This window comes from Pongo abelii, chromosome 2, assembly GCF_028885655.2.
Source record: "Pongo abelii isolate AG06213 chromosome 2, NHGRI_mPonAbe1-v2.0_pri, whole genome shotgun sequence".
In the NCBI taxonomy this organism is placed as follows: Eukaryota; Metazoa; Chordata; class Mammalia; order Primates; family Hominidae; genus Pongo; species Pongo abelii.
In genome coordinates this window covers 140,978,664-141,000,300 of record NC_085928.1, presented here as the reverse complement: position 1 = coordinate 141,000,300, position 21,637 = coordinate 140,978,664, and the positions used below count along the sequence as shown (strand labels likewise).

Sequence of the window (21,637 nt, the reverse complement as noted above, 5' to 3'; positions counted from 1 at the left end):
ACGAAGTCTATTTCCCTTAGAATCAATGTTGATATATCTTATTTTCTTCTCTGACCGAGTCACAGGCTTCTTTTTGCAAAGGACTTGCCTACTCATAATGACATTTTACGTGTGAACATTTCCAATCTAATTGATGTTTCATTTTTTAAATTATTTTCCCCTTCCTTTCTGGCCATAACTTAAGCAAGGAGACATTTTATAAAGAATTCTGCTTTCAGTCTCCCAAAACAGCAAGCTCAAAGGCCGAGGATCACATGAAGTGGAAATAATAAGAATGTGAATTAGGAGACCTTGGGTCTAAACCAGGTTGTACTAGGTAAATGGCTTCACGAGGGATGTTTCTAGATATGTTGTCTTGGACAATTTACCTAACCTCTCCAACCACAGTACTTTCCTCATAGATTGTTGTGGGAATGAAATGAAATAATATTTGCAAAACATTTAGCATAACACCAGACACTACATAAATAAATTCAAAAATAAATTTATTATTGGTGATTTTATTACTGCTATTATTACTGTCATGGTATAACAGGAGTTCCTTTGCCAAAGAACACACATTCTCTCAAACAAATTATCATTCCCATCATGATGAACTCACTTGAAGGAACTTGTTTTCTTTTAAAGTCAAGTCTGCAGACACACCTGGCATTCTCTGCAATGCTCCTGGACTGGGGACTGTGAACTTAAAGGAGGAAGAAAGAGATGGAAGGAAGAGAGGCAAGTGCACCTTGTCCAGAAAGGAGTCGTGGCTTCCTGGTGCAGTTAATGACAATGATGCTGCTGACGATCTTTTTAAACAGTGAAAACACTACTTTTGCATATGTTGTATTTCCATAGTAGTAAAAGGAAGCCGGCAAACGTGAAGATAAAGGACACTAGAGGCCAAAAGAATGACGACAGGTTCTCCTAATATCTTCTTAGGAGTCTTGCATGATTACATCAAGATGAATTATTCATGCTAAAAACACCAATGAGAAAGTTAGAAAAGGATGTATTGAGATTTTTTATAATGATTATAATACCTAACAAAGTGAATATAAATATTATTATTAACAATTGTAGTCAGCATTATTTTAGTTCTTACTATGTGCCAGGTACTGTGTTGAGCACTTTATATACATTACTTCCTTTAATCTGTACTGTTACCTTGTGAAGGAAGTATTTTTTTCATACTTTAAAGATAAGGAAGCTCAGAGAAACTAAGTGATTCACCGAGATTCATAGAAATAGTGACAAAAATAGGATTTAGGATTTGAACCAAGACCTGACATTTCTTAAAAGAAAAGTTCTTAGCTATTATATGAGTATATCAATATTAAGCCCTCTGCTTCTGCTAACGTTGCTGGTGGAGGAGGCAGAAGCATGCCAATGGGCAAGACAGAAACTCTTCGTTCTGCTAGATGTTTGGTAACCCAAGTTCAGGCCTTTTCACCCAAGCCATAGTTCTGGGGTTGCCTCTACTCCTGCTGGTATGGTAATTCTGGCTACTCTCTCAGTATTTCATACCAGATTTCCACATATTTTTGAGTTTTTTGTTATTGAAGTATAATTCACATACCATGAAAGTCACCCTTTCAACATGAACAGGTCAGTTGTTAGTACATGCACAAAGTACACGCATCTGCAACCATCACTTCTAAGATTTCCAAGTGTTTCTGGAGCTCTTATTATAAATACGGGGTTCCTGGAAAGGCCAAACAACCATATCCTATGACTCTGTCTTTACAGAGTTTGCAATTTAATTGAGAAGTCATGATTTAGAAGCTTGAGGCTTCTCACTACTTATAATAAAAGAGAATGATACCATGCAAGAATATAAATATATATTATACACACATACACACACACACACACACCCCACAATAATTGCTAAGAAAAGGGGGGAGCTAACAGCCAGGGCTATTGATTATGAGAAAGTCCTCATGGAGGGGGCAGGCCTAAGGTAGGCCTTGCAGATGAGGGAGAATTGGAGAGGTGGTGTGAGCAAGGAGGGACATCAGATGCAAGGAACTGTCAGGCTAAATGGTTTAGGTGTTAAACTCTTGCCAAGCATAACTGTTTGCCCTACTGAGAGACTGGCTGAGACTTTAATAGGAAATAAAAAAGAGATCAGATGAAGCACAGTGATTTCAGCCAGGCAGCTCCTGGTCTATTTCAAGGTAATTTATATAATCGTGACCAGAAGCTCGTCTCAGAAGCTCAGGTGTGTTGCTCATTCGCTTCAGCGGGATGTGTGCTTTGTGAAGCAAGGATACATTTGGACCTGGGTTGGAAATTCCCACTTTAAAAAGCCATTTTGTTCCATTTTGAAATAAACGGACAGTGAAAGCCATGCCCCATGATGCTTCATGGTTACTAAAACTGCAAAGGCATTTATTTCTGCCTGGGCATAAAGAATTATTTTAAGCATCATCTCCCGGGTTCCTTGGTTACTAAGGGAATCCTGTCTCGTCTCAGCTCAGCGGCACAGATGGGTAAGTTGCCATGACGATCCTGAAAGGCCTGGTTGGAGTCTAATACCACAAATGGAGGGACCACTGTCATCGCATGACCCCTGAAAGCTAGCAGTGCCCTTTCTCCCCCTTGCAGCTTGTCCATTCCTCCTACTGGACCCACATCAGCTGCCCAGTCCTTGCCACTGGGGGTCACAGGCACAGTGGAAAGGGAGCTCAATGTCAGCGGCTCACCCTGTTTGATGGTAAACCTCCCCTTCTGTCCCAGACTGTGCTGTTGACGCTGGATCATAGTCAAGTCCCCATATCCTTTTGGGCATATACAATTCTTCAAGCCTGGCCTTTGAAGGGAGGACACACTAGTTTTTTATCCAAAAGCTACACTGGGTAGCACAAGAAAATATGGAATAAAGCTTATTTTTTCTCCTGTAAGCCAGCCAGACATAGCCTGAAGCTTTTTCACAAGGTAAAAACACCCCACACAATAATTGCTAAGAAACAGGGGAGCTAACAGCCAGGACTATTGATTATGAGAAAGTCCTCATGGAGGGGGCAGGCCTAAGGCAGGCCTTGCAGATGAGGGAGAATTGGAGAGGTGGTGTGAGCAAGGAGGGACATCAGATGCAAGGAACTGTCAGGCTAAATGGTTCAAGTGTTAAACTCTTGATAGTCAGAATTGGTCAATCCCTGCAACTACCCAGATGCAACTTCATTATTTCACACGGACATATGCATGGTGCTTGTGGTTCTAAAGATGGCTGCAACAATCTTCCATCCACGTGTTCTTCTTACAATGTGGCTTTGCCATGTTCACATTCAGGGGTGGGTCTGTGTTTCTTCCCTTTAAATATGGGCCAGCTTGTGACTGAAGTCAAGTGATACTATGTGACTTTCAAGGCTAGGTCACACCAAAGGAAATCTGGTTCTCTTGGCTAGCTTGCCCTGGGAACCCAACCACCAAATTTTGTACATACATCTCTGCTTTGGCACTTACCTCCTCCTGTTTACCTCCTTTGTCTTTTCTGCTACACTGTGAGTTGCTCGAAGACTGAGATTTTTGTCTTGATGCTCTAAGAGTAGAAGAAAAATGGGAGAGTGATTGGAGGTTTTAGAGCCAGACAAACCTAGTTTTGAATTTCCACTGTGCTACCTATTAGCCAAGTGTTCAAGTTGCTTACCTTTTTTTCACTCTTGTTGCCCAGGCTGGAGTGCAATGGCACGACCTTGGCTCACTGCAACCTCCACCTCCTGGGTTCAAGCAATTCTCCTGCCTCAGCCTCCCAAGTAGCTGGGATTACAGGCGCCTGCCACCACACCCGGCTAATTTTTGTATTTTTAGTAGAGATGGGTTTCTCCATATTGGTCAGGCTGGTCTCGAACTCCCGACCTCAGGTGATCCACCCACCTCAGCCACCCAAAGTGCTAAGATTACAGGTTTGTAAGCCACTGCACCCGGCCAAGTTGCTTACTCTTTAACTGACATGCACTCACATATGTAAAATAGTGAACATATCTATCATTATTGTCAGGAGAAACTTCGATGGTGTCTATTCCGAGCCAATTACCTGACATATAAAATGCCCAATAAATAACAGGTATTATCATTGTTATTTTATCTTCTACATTGAGTGAAGTGTGATTCAAATTCATTTGATTATTTAAACAATATTTGTCAAGCACCTACTACTAAAAACTGTATATTTCACAGTTGATATGCAATCAAGTATTTTCAATATATGGATGTACCAAATAATGAAACTGATCATTAATTTGGATTTTTAAAGGATATAAGCCTTCTTACCAAAAATTACCTTTTTAAATTTCAACAGCTTTGGGGGTACTAGTGGTTTATGGTTACATGGATAAACTGTATAGTGGTGAAGTCTGAGATTTTAGTGCATCCTTCCCCTGTGTAGTGTACATTGTAACCAATGTGTAGTTTTCTTAATCCCTCACTGCCAACTCACCCTCTCCTTTCTGAGCACCTAAAGTCCATTATACCTTCTGTCTGCCTTTATGTACCCATAGCTTGGTTCCCACTTATAAGTAAGAACATACAGTATTTGGTTTTCCACCCCTGGGTTACTTCACTTAGAATTATGATCTACAGCTCCATCCAAGTTTCTGCAAAAGACATTATTAAATTCTTTTTTAAATGTCTGCGTAGTATTCCATGGTGCATATATACCAAATTTTCTTTATCCATTCACTGGTTGATAATTGCAATTGTGAATTGTGCCATAATAAACATATGCCTGCAGGTGTCTCCTTGATATAATGGCTTCTCTTGGGTAGATACCCACTAGTGGGATTGTTGGATTCAATGGTAAATCTATTTTTAGTTTTTTAAGAATTCTCCATACTGTTTTCCGTAGAAGTTATACTAGTTTACATTCCCACCAGTAGTGTATAAATATTCACTTTTCACCACATCCATGCCAATATGTACTGTTTTTTGACTTTTTAGTAATGGCCACTCTGGCTGGGATATGGAGATATCTCATTGTGGTTTTCATTTGCATTTATCTGACAATTAGTGATGTTAAACATATTTTCATATTTTTTGTTGGCCATTTGTATATCTTGTTTTGATAAATGTCTCTTCATGTCATTTTCTCACTTTTTTAAATCTTTTTTTATTATTATACTTTAAGTTTTAGGGTATATGTGCACAACGTGCAGGTTTGTTACATATGTATACATGTGCCATGTTGGTGTGCTGCACCCATTAACTCGTCATTTACATTAGGTATCTCTCCTAATGCTATCCCTACCCGCTACCCCCACCCTATGACAGGCCCTGGTGTGTGATGTTCCCCTTCCTGTGTCCAAGTGTTCTCATTGTTCAATTCCCACCTATGAGTGAGAACATGCGGTGTTTGGTTTTTTGTCCTTGCAATAGTTTGCTGAGAATGATGGTTCCAGCTTCATCCATGTCCCTACAAAGGACATGAACTCATCCTTTTTTATGGCTGCATAGTATTCCATGGTGTATATGTGCCACATTTTCTTAATCCAGTCTATCATTGATGGACATTTGGGTTGGTTCCAAGTCTTTGCTATTGTGAATAGTGCCGCAATAAACATACATGTGCATGTGTCTTTATAGCAGCATGATTTATAATCCTTTGGGTATATACCCAGTAATGGGATGGCAGGGTCAAATGGTATTTCTAGTTCTAGATCCTTGAGGAATCACCACACTGTCTTCCAAAATGGTTGAACCAGTTTACAATCCCACCAACAGTGTAAAAGTGTTCCTATTTTTCCACATCCTCTCCAGCATCTGTTGTTTCCTGACTTTTTAATGATCGCCATTCTAACTGGTGTGAGATGGTATCTCATTGTGGTTTTGATTTGCATTTCTCTGATGGCCAGTGATGATGAGCATCTTTTCATGTGTCTGTTGGCTACATAAATGTCTTCTTTTGAGAAGTGTCTGTTCATATCCTTCACCCACTTTTTGATGGGGTTGTTTTTTCCCTGTAAATTTGTTTGAGTTCATTGTACATTCTGGATATTAGCCTTTTGTCAGATGAGTAGGTTGCAAAAATTTTCTCCCATTCTGTAGGTTGCCTGTTCACTCTGATGGTAGTTTCTTTTGCTGTGCAGAAGCTCTTTAGTTTAATTAGATCCCATTTGTCAATTTTGGCTTTTGTTGCCATTGCTTTTGGTGTTTTAGTCATGAAGTCCTTGCCTATGCCTATGTCCTGAATGGTATTGCCTAGGTTTTCTTCTAGGGTTTTTATGGTTTTAGGTCTAACATTTAAGTCTTTGATCCATCTTGAATTAATTTTTGTATAAGGTGTAAGGAAGGGATCCAGTTTCAGCATTCTACATATGGCTAGCCAGTTTTCCCAGCACCATTTATTAAACAGGGAATCCTTTCCTCATTTCTTGTTGTTGTCAGGTTTGTCAAAGATCACATGGTTGTAGCTGTGTGGTATTATTTCTGAGGGCTCTGTTCTCTTTCATTGGTCTGTATCTCTGTTTTGGTACCAGTACCATGCTGTTTTGGTAATTGTAGCCTTTTAGTATAGTTTGAAGTCACATTTGCCCACTTTTTGATGGGATTATCTGTTGTTGTTGTTTTTTCTTGATGATTTGTTTGAGTTTTGCCAAGACCAGCTCAGCTGGGGAGACCCTAACCCAGTGGTGCTAGAGGAATTAAAGACACACACACAGAAATATAGAGGTGTGAAGTGCAAAATCAGGGGTCTCACAGCCTTCAGAGCTGACAGCCTCAAACTGATATTTACCCACATATTTATTAACAGCAAGCCAGTCATTAGCATTGTTTCTATAGATATTAAATTAACTAAAAGTATCCCTTATGGGAAATGAAGGGATGGGCCAAATTAAGGGAATAGGTTGGGCTAGTTAACTGCAGCAGGAGCATGTCCTTAAGGCACAGATCTCTCATGCTATTGTTTGTGGCTTAAGAATGCCTTTAAGTGGTTTTCCGCCCTGGGCGGGCCAGGTGTTCCTTGCCCTCATTCCGGTAAGCCCATCACCTTCCAGTGTGGGCGTTATGGCCATCATGAACATGTCACAGTGCTGCAGAGATTTTGTTTATGGCCAGTTTTAGGGTCAGTTTATGGCCAGATTTTGGGGGCCTTGTTTGCAACAAGTTTCTTGTAGATTGTGGATATTAGTCCTTTATTGCATACAAGGTTTGCAAATATTTTCTTCCATCTGTGGGCTGCCTGTGTCAGGCCTCTGAGCTCAAGCTAAGCCATCATATCCCCTGTGACATTTGGTGTCGTGACTTGGATCGGGGGACCTCCTTTGGGAGATTCTCCTGTCCTCCTGCTCTTTGCTCTGTCAGAAAGATCCACCTGCAACCTCAGGTCCTCAGACCAACCAGCCCAAGGAACATCTCACCAATTTTAAATTGGGTAAGTGGCCTCTTTTTACTCTCTTCTCCAACCTCTCTCACTGTCCCTGAACCTCTTTCTCCTTTAAATCTTGGCACCATCCTTCAATCTCTCCCTTCTCTTATTTTCAATTCCATTCCTTTTCTGGTAGAGACAGAGGAGACACATTTTATCCATGAACTCAAAACTCCAGCGCTGGTCACGGACTTGGGAAGACAGTCTTCCCTTGGTGTTTAATCACTGTGGGGACACCTGCTTGATTATTCACCCACGTTTCAGAGGTGTCTGATCGCCGCAGGGATGCCTGCCTTGATCCTTCACCCTTAGTGGCAAGCACCACTTTCCTGGGGGACAAGCAGGAAAGTGATGCTTTCCTGTCTCTACCTGCGCTTTCATGTCTCTACCCGCTCTTTTCTCTGGGCTTGCCTCCTTCACTATGGGCAACCTTCCACTTTCCATTCCTCCCTTTTCTCCCTTAGCCTGTGTTCTCAAAAACTTAAAACCTCTTCAACTCACAACCGACCTAAAGCTAAATGCCTTATTTTCTTCTGCAAAACCACTTGGCCCTAATACAAACTTGATAATGGCTCTAAATGGCCAGAAAATGGCACTTTCATTTTCTGCATCCTACAAGACCTAGATAACTTTTGTCAAAAAATGGGCAAATGGTCTGAGGTGCCTTACATCCAGGCATTTTTCACACTTCGTTCCCTCCCTAGTCTCTGATCCCAATGTGACTCATCCCAAATCCTCCTTCTTTCCCTCTCACCTGTCCCCTCAGTCCCAACCCCAAGCATCACTGAGTCTTTTCAATCTTCCTTTTCTACTGACCCATCTGACCTCTCCCCTTCTCCCCAGACTCCTCCTCAGGTCACTCCCTGCAAGGCTGAATCAGGCTCCAATTCTTCCTCAGCCTCTGCTCCCCCACCCTATAATCCTTCTATCACCTCCCCTCCTCACACCTGATCTGGCTTACAGTTTCCTTCCGTGACTAGCTCTCCCCAACTTGCCCCAAAATTTCCTATTAAAAAGGCGGCTGGAGCTAAAGGCATTGTCAAGGTTAATGCTCCTTTTTCTTTATCCAACCTTTCCCAAATCAGTTAGCGTTTAGGCTCTTTTTCATCAAATATAAAAACCCAGCCCAATTCATGACTCGTTTGGCAGCAACCCTGAGACACTTTACAGCCTAGACCCTAAAAGGTCAGAAGGCCGTCTTATTCTCAATATGCATTTTATTACCCAGTCCACTCCTGACATTAAATAAAGCTCCAAAAATTAGATTTTGTCCCTCAAACCCCACAACAGGACTTAATCTCGCCTTCAAGGTGTAAAATAACAGAGAAGAGTTGCAATTACTTGCCTCTGCTGTGAGAGAAACCCCAGCCACATCTCCAGCACACAAGAACTTCAAAACGCCTAAGCCACAGCGGTCAGGCATTCCTTCAGGACTTCCTCCCCCAGGATCTTGCTTTAAGTGCTGGCAATCTGGCCACTAACCCAAGAAATGCCTGCAGCCCCAGATTCCTCCTAAGCTGTGTCCCATCTGTGCAGGACCCCACTGGAAATCGGACTGTCCAACTCACCCGACAGCCACTCCCAGAGCCCCTGGAACTCTGGCCTAAGGCTTTCTGACTGACTCCTTCCCAGATCTTCTCGGCTTAGCGGCTGAAGACTGACACTGCCCGATCACCTTAGAAGCCTCCTGGACCATCATGGACACTTTGCGTAACTCTTACAGTGGAGGGAAGTCCGTCCCCTTCTTAATCAATATGGAGGCTATCCTCTCCACATTACCTTCTTTTCAAGGGCCCTGTTTCCCTTGCCTCCTAACTGTTGCAGGTATTGATGGCCAGGCTTCTAAACCTCTTAAAACTCCGCTATCTTACCTGTCCAAAAACCAGACAAGTCTTAAAGGTTGGTTCAGGATCTTCACCTCATTAATCAAATTGTCCTTCTCATCCATCCTATAGTGCCAAACCCACATATTCTGTTCTGGATCTCCAAGATGCTTTCATTACTATTCCTTTGCACCCTTCACCCAGCCTCTGTTTGCTTTCACTTGGACTGACCCTGACACCCATCAGCATCAGCAACTTACCTGGGCTGTACTGCCTCAAGGCTTCAGGAACAGCCCCCATTATTTCAGTCAAGCCCTTTCTCATGATTTACTTTCTTTCCATTCATCTGCTTCTCACCTTATTAAATATTTTGATGACCTTCTACCTTATTCAATATTTTGATGACCTTCTACTTTAGAGCCCCGCCCCTACAAATCTTCTCAACAAGACACCTTCCTGCTTCTCCAACATCTATTTTCAAAGGGATATCACATATCCCCCTCCAAAGCCCAAATTTCTTCCTCATCTGTTACCAATCTCAACATAATTCTTCATAAAAACACATGTGCTCTCCCTGCTGATTGTGTCTGTCCAATCTCCCAAACCCCAACCCCTTCTATAAAACAACAACTCCTTTCCTTCCTGGGCATGGTTGGATACTTTTGCCTTTGGCTACCTGGTTTTACCATCCTAATAAAACCATTATATAAACTCACAAAGGGAAACCTAGCCAACCCCATAAATCCTAAATCCTTTCTCCACCCCTCTTTCCATTCCTTAAAAACAGCCCTAAAAGCTGCTCTCACACTAGCTCTCCCTAACTCATCCCAACTCTTTTTCATTACACACAGCCAAAGTTCAGGGCTGTGCAGTCAGAATTCTTACACAAGAGCTGGGATCATGTCCTGTAGCCTTTCTGTCCAAACAACTTGATCTTACTATTTTAGGCTGGCCCCCACATTATTCCTGATACCACACCTGACCCCCATGACTGTATATCTCTGATCTACCTGGCAGTCACTCCATTTCCCCAATTTCCTTCTTTTCTGTTCGTCTCCCTAATCACACTTGGTTTATTAATGGCAATTCCACCAGGCCTAATCGCCACTCACCAGCAAAGGCAGGCTATGCTATAGTATCTTCCACATGTATCATTGAGGCTACTGTTCTGACCCCTCCACTACCTCTCAGCAAGCTGAACTCATTGCCTTAACTTGGGCCCTCACTCTTGCAAAGGGACTACGCATCAATATTTATACTGACTCTAAATATGCTTTCCATATCCTGCACCACCATGCTGTTATATGGGCTGAAAGAGGTTTCCTCACTACGCAAGGGTCCTCCATCATTAATGCCTCTTTAATAAAAACTCTTCTCAAAGCTGCTTTACTTCCAAAGGAAGCTGGAGTCATTCATTGCAAGGGCCATCAAAAGGCATCAGATCCAATCACTCAGGGCAATGCTTATGCTGATAAGGTAGCTAAAGCAGCAGCTAGCTTCCAACTTCTGTGCCTCATGGCCAGTTTTTCTCCTTCTCATTGGTCACTCCTATTTACTCTCCAAATGAAGTTTCCACCTATCAATCTCTCTCCACTCAAGGCAGATGGTTCTTAGACCAAAATGTATATATATATATATATATATATATATATATATATATATATATATCTCCTTCCAGCCTCATAAGCCCATTGTATTCTGTCATCATTTCATAACCTCTTCCTTGTAGGTTACAAGCCATTAGCCCACCTCTTAAAACCTCTCATTTCCTTTCCATCATGAAAATCTATCCCCAATCTGCCACTCTTGACTCCCTCTTGGAGTGGATAGATGATCTTTGCTGACGGAACACACTCCAATACTTTCACCCTGATGAAGTCCTATTCCTTACTTTTATACTCACTCTTATTCTAGTTCCCATTCTTATGCCACCCTCTACCTCTCCCCAGCTATCTCCACCACACTATCACTCTTACTCACTCTCTCCTAGCCATTTCTAATCCTTCTTTAACAAACAATCGCTGGCTTTGCATTTGTCTTTCCTCCAAAATTGCCGAGGCCTCGATTTACCCACTGCTGAAAAAGGAGGACTCTATATATTTTTAAATGAAGAGTGTGTTTTTCTCTTTACCTAAATCAATCTGGCCTGGTATATGACAACATAAAAAAACTCAAGGATAGAGCCCAAAAACTCGCCATCAAGCAAATAATTATGCTGAACCCCCTTGAGCACTCTCTGTTTGGATGTCCTGGGTCCTCCCAATTCTTAGTCCTATAATAACTCTTTTTCTCCTTCTCTTATTTGGACCTTGTGTCTTCTGTTTAGCCCCTCAATTCATAAAAAAAATGCATCCAGGCCATTACCAATCATTCTATATGACGAATGCTCCTTCTAACAACCCCACAATATCACTTTTTACCCCAAAATCTTTCTTCAGTTTAATCTCTCCCACTCTAGGTTCCCACACTGCCCCTAATCCTGCTCGAAGCAGCCCTGATAAACATCATCCATTATCTCTCCATACCACCCCCAAAAATTTTCGCCACCCCAACACTTCACCACTATTTTGTTTTGTTTTTCTTATTAATATAAGAAGACAGGAATGTCAGGCCTCTGAGCCCAAGCGTAGCCATCATATCCCCTGTGACCTGCATGTATACATCCAGATGGCCTGAAGCAACTGAAGATCCACAAAAGGAGTGAAAATAGCCTTAACTGATGACATTCCACCATTGTGATTTTTTCCTGCCCCACCCTAACTGATACGATATAGCCTTCCCTCCCCGCCCTTAAGAAGGTACTTTGTAATATTCTCCCCTCCCCTCTTAAGAGGGTACTTTGTAATATTCTCCCCTGCTCTTAAGAATGTACTTTGTATGCCTATCCCAAACCTATAAGAACTAATGATAATCCCACCACCCTTTGCTGACTCCTTTTTTGGACTCAGCCTGCCTGCATCCAGGTGAAATAAACAGCCTTGTTGCTCACACAAAGCCTGTTTGGTGGACTGCCTTCACAAGGACGCGTGTGACATTCTGTTTACCCTGATGATGATTTCTTTTGCTGTACAGAAGCTTTTTAGTTAAATTAGGTCCCATTTATTTATTTTTATTTTTATTGCATTTGCTTTTGGGGTCTTACTCATACTAATAATGATTTTTTTAGACCTCCAAAGGAAACTAGAAAACAGAATACTGGCTGGGTGTGGTGGCTCATGCCTGTAATCCTAGCACTTTGGGAGGCTACAGCAGGAGGATTGCATGAGGCCAGGAGTTTCAGTCCAGCCTGAACAACACAGCAAGACCCTGTCTCTCCAAAAAAATGAAAAATTTAGCCAGGCATGGTGGCACTCACCTGTAGTCCTAGCTACTCAGAAGGCAGGCAGGAGGATCGCTTAAGCCAACAAGTTTGAGGCTGCAGTGAGCCATATCATGCTACTGCACTCCAGCCTAGGTGACAGAGCAAGACCCCATCTCTAAAAAAAAAAAAAGTAAACAAAACTAAATAAAGAAAATAGAACAGTTCCTTTTAAAATCTTGATGTTATATCTCAAAATATTCCAAAATCAAATTCTTTTTGCTATATGAGTTACCAGCATTTTGAACTTTGGGCTTAATTGTCTATAATGATTTTCCATTTCTGCTATAACAAAGTACCCAAAGCTAAATGGCTTAAACAACACAAATTTGTTATTTTACAATTCTAGGGGTCAACAGTTTGACACAAGTCTCACTGGGCTACTATGAAAGTGTCTGCAGGGTTGCATTCTATTCTGGAGCTCCTACAGGAGAATATATTTCCTTGCCTTTTCCAGCTTCTAGAGGTCACTGCATTCATTGACTTGTGGACCCCTTCTTCCATCTTCCAGGCAAACACTGTTAGGTTGATTCTTTTTACATTGCATTTATCTTACCCTTCCTCCATTGTTAATTTCTCACCACAGCCAGAAATGTTCTCAGATTTTAAGGACTCGTAATTACATTGGGCCCACCCAGATAATCTAGTATAATTTCCACATCTCAAGGTTCAAAACTCTAATTACATCTGCAAAGTCCCTTTTGTCATGTAATAAAGCACATTTACAGATTTCGAGAATTAGGACATAAATATTTAGAATAATGTGACTATTGTGGCTGGGCGCAGCCCAGCACTTTAGGAGGCTGAGGCAGGTGGATCACAAGGTCAAGAGATCAAGAACATCTTGGCCAACATGGTGAAACCTGTCTCTACTTAAAAACAAAACAAAACGAAACAAAAATTAGCTGGGCATGGTGGCGGGCCCCTGTAAACCCAGCTACTTGGTATGCTGAGGGGGACAATCGCTTGAACCCAGGAGGCGGAGGTTGCAGTGAGCCTTGATCACGCCACTGCACTCCAGCCTGGTGACAGAGTGAGACTCTGCACTCCAGCCTGGTGACAGAGCTAGACTCCATCTTTACAAAAAAAAAAAAAAAAAAAGAAGGAAGAATAATATGACTATTGTTTTCTACCTTCCAGAAAGACTTTCACTTAGAAGACTAGAACAGGCCTCAGCTGGGCAGATGAACAGGCAGACAGGTGAAGTGATTTACTCTGTGTCACACTGCTAGTTAAGTTTAGACCTGAGATTGAATCCCAAGTCTCTTGGCTCTGAGTTCACAGCCATTTTTAGAATGCTGCTACCCAATATGTGGTCAGCACTGACATCATCTTGAGTTGTTAGAAATGCAGACTCTCAGATCTCACCCTAGAGCTAATGAATCACGTTCCGCATTTTAGCAAGATTCCCAGGTAAATCTTGTACACATTCAGGGTTGAGAATCACAGGCTTTTGACATCACGTGGGCTCTGAAGAGCCTCCAATGAGGTTGCATAGGAATTGAATGGGTGAATATCTCAAGCAGTTCGGCCTCATCATTCTCTCTTGAGACCGACTGATTCTGATCTAGACTGATCAGACGCCTAAAGATGCAGGCTTAGCACTATCATCATCAATCTTTGCTGGTCTGGGGCATCCTCTGGATGCTGAGCTGAGTGTTCCAATAATGTGCTATGCAGCTTTCTCTTCTAAGGAAAGAGGCAGTACAGCAGATCAGTTAAGCATTTGGACTCTAGACCGCCTGCCTGGCCTCAACTCCTGGCTCCACTACTTACTTAACAAATGTAAAGTTTGTGCACTTGAATGACCTGCTCATCTTCTCTGTGCCTCAGTTTCCATATTTGTAAAATGGGGATGAGACTAACAGTACCCACTTCACAGGTGAGGATTAAATAGGTTAATATATGGAACGCACATAGATCAGTGTCTGCCACTTAGCAAAAGCATGCAAATATTAGTTATTTATCATTTTTCAGGGAACCCCTAGGCCTCCTCTAAGTGGAATCAAAATCCTAAATGAACTCAGTCTTTAGAATTTCTCCAGATTCTGTATCTGTAAGGCTCAGAGGGGTAATCCTGATTATGATTCTAGGTGACTAGAGTATCCACTGGTTTAGAGCTATACTCTAGCCATCAAAACTACACTGGCATTGGGAGGAAGACCAGGGAGGAAGAGACGGCCTTTTGATAAGCATTGGTTCCCTGGCATGTGATGCTACATTGTCTGTTGCTAATATTTTTTCTAAGTAATCAAAGAACTTTAAAAAACGCACATTGGTATAATTACATTAAGTTTTGAAACCTTAAACCCAGATTCCTACATGGCCATACTGCTTTTTTCTATATTTTTTAGGCTTTCTTCAAGCCAAATGAATTTTAATTCTGATCATCTCTTGGAATCCTAAAGTCTGTGGGCTTACTTGGGAATTTACAAATAAAAATTATGTTTTAAAACCAATATATTAAAGTTACAAATTGTGATTTGGCCTTACTGAAGGACACTGAAGCAGAATTCATTCTCTTATTGAATGAGTATCTGTGGATTTTGTAATACAGCCTTTCAAATTTTCTATTTCAGCCAGCAATGTAATCTTAAAGTTCAAAAATCTCTTAAAGTTTATTTTATCTATATCCCCATTGGATGCTTGACTCGCCTTTATAACATCTTTACTGATTTTAAAATATGCTAGATTCTCACAACTTGAGAAAAATGGAGAAAAAAAAAGGATAACTTAGTAAATCCAAACTCATTGTTTAAAAGATTTCTAATTTCAAATATAAGGTATGTTATAAACTAAGAGACAGCATAAATGAATACTAAAATGGAAATTACCCAACAAAAAATTTACCATCTTGCAATAATCCAACTATACAGGATGTATCACAAACATTATAAGAGCTAATGGTAGAGCCTAATGGCAGGAACACATATAAAAGTTTATTTCCAGTGAACTCTTGCTTTGAAATCTGTTCCTTCTATGATTCTCTTGTATTGAACATGGCTTTAGTAATTCAAAAATGAATCTATTCCTAATGTTTTATTTAATAAGAGAAGGTTTATGAGATCATCTGTTGGTCTGAATTAGCGGAGTAAGTGTTATAGAACTGTAGCACTAAAAAGAGAAAGTGCAAGTTATCTTCGTTCCAATAAGGAATTGAAATCTTAGCGAGGCAAAACGGCATTACAGTTTCAGGGTCTAAGGCTGTGTCTGAAGGATGACATCGGAAATAACAGGAAGCTCTAGGTCAGTGCCTGACTGCCCTAGAAAAGCCTAGGCTGGGTCCCTTGACGACTGGGCCTGGTAACTTTCAGTTAGCAGCATATTGCAGTGACTAAATCAAGTATGACACCACTCAGCCCTGGCTGGCAATCAGGAGACACATTTTTCACGACAGCAGACAAACCATGTTTTACTTTGATTCAGTTCAGCAGTGGTGCCTGCTGTCAAGGTCCTCCTTATGGACTAGGAGATATTTGGTACTATGGGAAAATGTTAGACCAAATGGCTACCTCTTCAATCCTCACTGACCACTGCATGTGATATGTTTACTTACCGATTTTCCTCTTTAGCCTTAAAGAAATTCCAAGGCAAGAGTAATGACATATTTGTCATAGAGAGCCAAAGAAACAAAATGTCTAAAAGCATAAGCTCTATCTATGGTCACAGTCTTTGGCTCTACCAGTTAATAGCTGGGTGATTTTATTTAAGTTATGTAATCTCTGTATGCCTATTTTCTTAACTGTAAGATCCAGATAATTATACTATTGTCACAGCAGATTGTCATAACAATCAAGTGAGAAAATATACTGAGAGAGTAAAAATGAATACTATTAGTAACCGGACTGCAGTGTTTATAGCAGAACATCAATACAATATTTCTTTTTTTTTTTTTGAGATGGAGTCTTGCTCTGTCACCCAGGCTGGAGTGCAGTGGCTCAATCTCCGCTCACTGCAAGCTCCGCCTCCCAGGTTCACACCATTCTCCTGCCTCAGCCTCCCGAGTAGCTGGGACTACAGGCGCCCGCCACTACACCCAGCTAATTCTTTTTTGTATTTTTAGTAGAGAAGGGGTTTCACCATGTCAGCCAGGATGATCTCAATCTCCTGACCTCGTGATCCACCCGCCTTGACATCCCAAAGTGCTGAGCCACCACTCCCAGCCCATCATTACAATATTTCTTACAGACCGTACTGTAGGCCACACCACTGCTGCAAAATGACTAACAGTTCCTTCTTCTGAGTGATTGCTTTCTTATGAACATCATGTCCACTTCCTCTCTGTTCTTCCTGTCTCTAGAACAGATTATCAAGATATCCAATTGCTGAACTATCCTTTCTTCTTGACAGCATCCATTCTAAAACAAGTTCCTGCTTCTCTGATGCCACCTTAAAATCACTCAGCCTTAAGTCCAAATTTCATTTCAAGCCCCTCCCAGGTCACTCTTTTGGAAACATCCTCAGACATATGCTGTCTTTTGCTGCATCAAGCTAATTAAACTCAACTTTGTATGAGTTCACGTTTTCTTCTAGTAGCCTTGGCTGATGGGCTTCCACAATGCTGAGCACATACTCTAGCACACTATATGGGTAAGAAATGTTAGTTATTGGCAGTGGTACAGAAATCTTCTTCTTATTCTCAACTTCTTGCATGTAGCACATCTCAAAACATGTTTGTTCAATGACGAGCCATCCTTAAGTATCTGGGAAGCCAGGCAACATGGCTAGAATGAAGAGATGTAGTTTTTCCTTCAAGGTCCAAAATATTATTGAAAAGTGTCTAAGGTAACTGCAACAGCAATAAGTGGAATGAATGGACAAGCAAAGCAAAGATTTTTTAGCCCACTAAAGTCCAAGTAATGGCCAGGAATTGACCATTGTGTGGATCTGTTAAGCCAAGATAGCCAGATCTCTAGTAAAAAGAGAAGGTTGAAATAGCTACACTTTAAAGTTCTTATTTCCAAATTTCTTCAAACAGTAATCTGACAAATAAGGGAATTAGTAGAAGAATAAATGTCCTAGTCACATACATGGTCATTAGGCTAGATCTGGAACCCAAGACAGGGGATTTTTTGTGCAGAAGGTGTAGTATTAGCTATCTATTACTATATAACAAATTACCCTAAAGCTTAATGACTCAAAAAAACAGTAATCATTTATTTTCTGTGGCAATTTCTCCTAGTCAGGAATTCATGAGCTGCCTGGCTGGGAGATTCAGGCTTAACGTCTCCATGAGTTGCAGCCTAGGACTGGTGGATCCACTTCCTAGGTGGCTCAGTCATGACTGGCTAGTTGATTCCTCTTTATATGTTCCTCCCTGCAGAGCTGTTTGAGTGTCAGCAGGAAATGAACGCTAGCTTTCTCCATAGGGCCAATCCAAGAGACAAAAACTGAAGTAACAATATGTTTTATGATTCAGCCCTAGAAGGGATACATCATTTCTATGGGTGTAGTCTATTGATAACACATGCCAACCCTGTTTCAGTGCCAACTCTGCTCCTCTGCCAGATATGTTGTTTTGGACCAGCACCTAAATTCTGAGTCAGTTTCCTCATTTATAATAGAAAAATAACTACTTCCTTTCAGGACCGTTTTTTATGATTAACAAATATAGGATTATCAAGCGCTGCTTAGCATAATGCATTGCCTCACAACGGGCACTATTTAGAAGTGTCTCCATTTTCCTTAGCGTCCTCAGGAAGTCTGTCCTTATTCTTCCAAAGTTTAAACTCTGAACATCCCTTTTATTTTACCCCTGGAGAGGCGAGTCAGTCCCCACCCACCCCTACCTACTCCAACTCAGATCCAAAGTAGGACAACGGTGGAAGCGGAACTATAGTTTCGGGGAGCGACTCTAGTGCCCGGAGTTCATTGTAAAACGCACCGGAAGTGGGTCCGGCGGGTTTCTTTCCGTCGCGGAGGGCATCGGCCGGCTACTGTTCCGGTGGTCATTGCGACAATTTCCCCACGGCTACTGCGTCCACGTGGCGGTGGTGTGGGGACTCCCTGAAAGCAGAGCGGCGGGGCGCCCGGAAGTCGTGAGTCGAGTCTTCCCGGGCTAATCCATGCCGGGTTGGAGGCTGCTGACGCAGGTCGGCGCCCAGGTGCTGGGTCGAGTCGCGGACGGCCTGGGTGGTGCCCTGGGCCCGGGGAACAGGTAGGAAGGTGTGAGGGTGTCCTACCTGCACAGTTGCGTCCTACAGCAGTGGAATGGCCTGGTGCAGTTGGGCCTCCCCTGAGTGTAGGAGGAAGGGGCTCTGTTGAGACGTGGGACACAGAAGAATAAGGGCCGTTAACCTAAGGAAGCACGTTCTAAGGGGATTGAAGTGGTGATTTTTAAAAAACCCTTATGAGCCAGCCACTAGCCGCGAACGCTATTAACAGCAATCATATCTTACAATTAGTGAGCGTTTGCCAGGTACTAAGCGCTCTGCTAAGTGTATTAGGTGCCTTATGTAGCCTCACGGGAGCAAACTACTATCATAAGGTTTACAGATAAAACTGAAGGTTAGAGAGGTGAGTTAATTTGCCCAAAGTCACTCAACTAATAAGTAGAAAATTAGGAATCTAGCCTGAATTTACCTGACTACAAAAGGAGAGTAGACTGCAGAAAGCTTTACTTCTGTTCTGACTCTCCATGCAAGAATTATACCCCTTCTTCCTGACCTCCACCCACTAAGGTCTTTCTTGGTACGTTCACCTGTTCAGAGGTCATGCCTTTTATGGATCTTTTAACTTTGCACACCCAGTTTCTTCACTTCTCTGAACCTAGGCTATGTCATTGCAGGGAGGAGGTGAGCTTGTTAGACAAAGATCAGCATGCCACCTTCTGCCACCTCCACTGAATGTAAGACTATTAAGGTACACTTCCAAATGGGTTAGTGGCTTTTCATGTCTATAGGTAGGACTGTTTTTTTGGGAATATGTTTATCTGCGAGGAGAAGATGAATTTTTTTCTCCAGGGTAACGACTAACAGTTTAAATGTGAGCCTTATCCGAAGGAATGTGGGGGGTGAGGAAAAGGTTGGAGACACGAAAAAAAGGTATATAGAATCCAAGCCCTTTCCCAAGGCCCTGACTACACTTTCCAATTTGTGACTTCCCTTTTCTGTATTAAGTGGAGGAAGTTTTTAAATTGTGGTTTGGTTTTATTTATTTTTTCTTTTTATAGAACACACATCTGGCTTTTTGTTAGAGGTCTTCATGGAAAGAGTGGTACATGGTGGGATGAGCATCTTTCTGAAGAAAATGTCCCATTCATTAAGCAGTTGGTCTCTGATGAAGATAAAGCCCAATTAGCAAGTAAACTATGTCCTCTGAAAGATGAACCATGGCCTATACATCCTTGGGAACCAGGTGATTATTTTGTATTTGATGAGCTCTCATTTCCTAATTACTGTGTGGCTGGACACATTTAAAATCATAGTGACTGCTTGATAATTTATCATTTCTTGAATTTATTTTTCATGTGCTGCGTCTGTTTTATTGTGGTTTGTTTTGCAAGTTTATTTCCAGCCTCCTAGTCTAGTTTTAGTGAATGTCTGATGATAATAAAGACCTCCTTGAGAAACTGTTTTATAGGTGAAGGGAGAATCATTCTGCATACATTCTCTTGTTTACTTCAGCTAAAAAGAATATAAATCAGGAAAGAAAGGCTGGAAGAGTATGATGTAAATTGTAATGTGTTGCATGGATGTTCACTTGGGATGCTCTAGCACTGTAGATTTGGGAAGCATAACCCCTGAATCAGCTCTTTGTGTCTAGAAGGATGCTAAACCCATGTGTGGCCAGACCAAGAGGAATAAGGCCTTTTCTATTAAGTGTGTGTTCCCTGGTTAGGGTTTATTGTGACAGTCGAATTGGATAGTTATCAAAACTTCTTAGTGAGGCAACTTTACCAGTTTATGCAAAGAATCTAAGTGTCTTGTTGTAGACCGACATATTTTAGCAATATATGACCAGTTGTGGCATCTCTATAGCCTCAGCTATCTTCTCAGAGTTTGAGTGATAGATGTTTTCTAATGAATAAAGTTGGGTAAGAATTGATACTAGGAAAGCAAAATGATGGATTTATCATGCCCTATATGAATGCCATTATTTAAAACCAGAATATATTTAACTTATCTGTTTTCTTTATTTCATATATTTATGTTTATTCATTTTACAAATATTTATTGAGCACCAATATGTCATGCCAGGCATGGTTGAAGGCACTTACATCTGTAAAGAACAGTCCTATTTTACTCTGTGAATATATTAGCATATTTCTTATGTGCCTGCTCCTCATACTGAAACCTGATTTTAGGAAAAACGATTTCATAATGTTGGTGAATGTTGCAAAAGCTTTTGTTCACATTGCTTTGGTTTTAATTGCCAGGTTCCTTTAGAGTTGGTCTTATTGCCTTGAAGCTGGGCATGATGCCTTTATGGACCAAGGATGGTCAAAAGCATGTGGTCACATTACTTCAGGTAAGAGAAAAACAGAAGACGTAAGAGATATCTGTGTTTCAAGATCTGTTTGTGCAAACTTTAACAAGAACTATTTGTATCCTGAAACATGGAACTGTATGGTGAAGAAAGGGGTAATGTTGAACATAAATAGTATTAAAGAACTTATGGTGGTTTCAGGAATGTTCTCACCCTTGCCTGAGCAGTGGCCTTCTGATACTGGTATTGGGATAACTGGAGCAATGAATTTTTTTTTAAGTATAACCTAGCCTTTTACAGATCCCCTTGTTTACTTCATAATCGGAAAAAAATCTCAATCCCATTTTGTTTTCTTTTATGGAGTTCTTTCAACTCCAAATTACATTTTTGATCTTTTTGCTAACAGAATATAATAGTCTTGTCTGGTGAGGCTGTATTTTGTTCACTAAGGTAAGGTATAGTCTAATGGGTAAGAATGTGTGTCCTGAGACCAGAATACCTGAGTTGCAATCCTGATTCTGCCACTTACTAGTGTGTTCCTTGGAGCACTGTGCCTCATCTGCAAAAGATACTCTATTCTGTAAAAGAAATAATTGTGACCTACTGCAAAAGGTCATTGTGTAGATTGCACAAGATGATAAATGTCAGGCACTTGAAACAATGTCAAGTGTCTACTAAATA

At 41.3% G+C, this 21,637-nt stretch overlaps 1 protein-coding gene and 1 long non-coding RNA gene across 2 annotated transcripts in view; one reads left to right on the top strand and one right to left on the bottom strand.

Annotated features, from left to right (window-relative positions):
* Positions 1 to 468: 468 nt before the first annotated feature.
* LOC134761022 (uncharacterized) lies at positions 469 to 18,548 on the bottom strand. Its single transcript, XR_010139241.1, has 3 exons — positions 18,414 to 18,548; positions 3,451 to 3,526; positions 469 to 961 (listed from the first exon to the last, which is right to left on the bottom strand). It is a non-coding gene; the product is annotated as an uncharacterized LOC134761022 (long non-coding RNA).
* MRPL3 (mitochondrial ribosomal protein L3) overlaps positions 17,967 to 21,637 on the top strand; it is a 41,392-nt gene continuing 37,721 nt past the window's right edge. Inside the window, exons 1-3 of the mRNA XM_024244384.3 lie at positions 17,967 to 18,686; positions 19,701 to 19,885; positions 20,907 to 20,998. Coding sequence (XP_024100152.2) covers positions 18,595 to 18,686; positions 19,701 to 19,885; positions 20,907 to 20,998 — 369 coding nt within the window. The 5' untranslated portion in view covers positions 17,967 to 18,594. The remainder of the gene's footprint in view (positions 18,687 to 19,700; positions 19,886 to 20,906; positions 20,999 to 21,637) is intronic.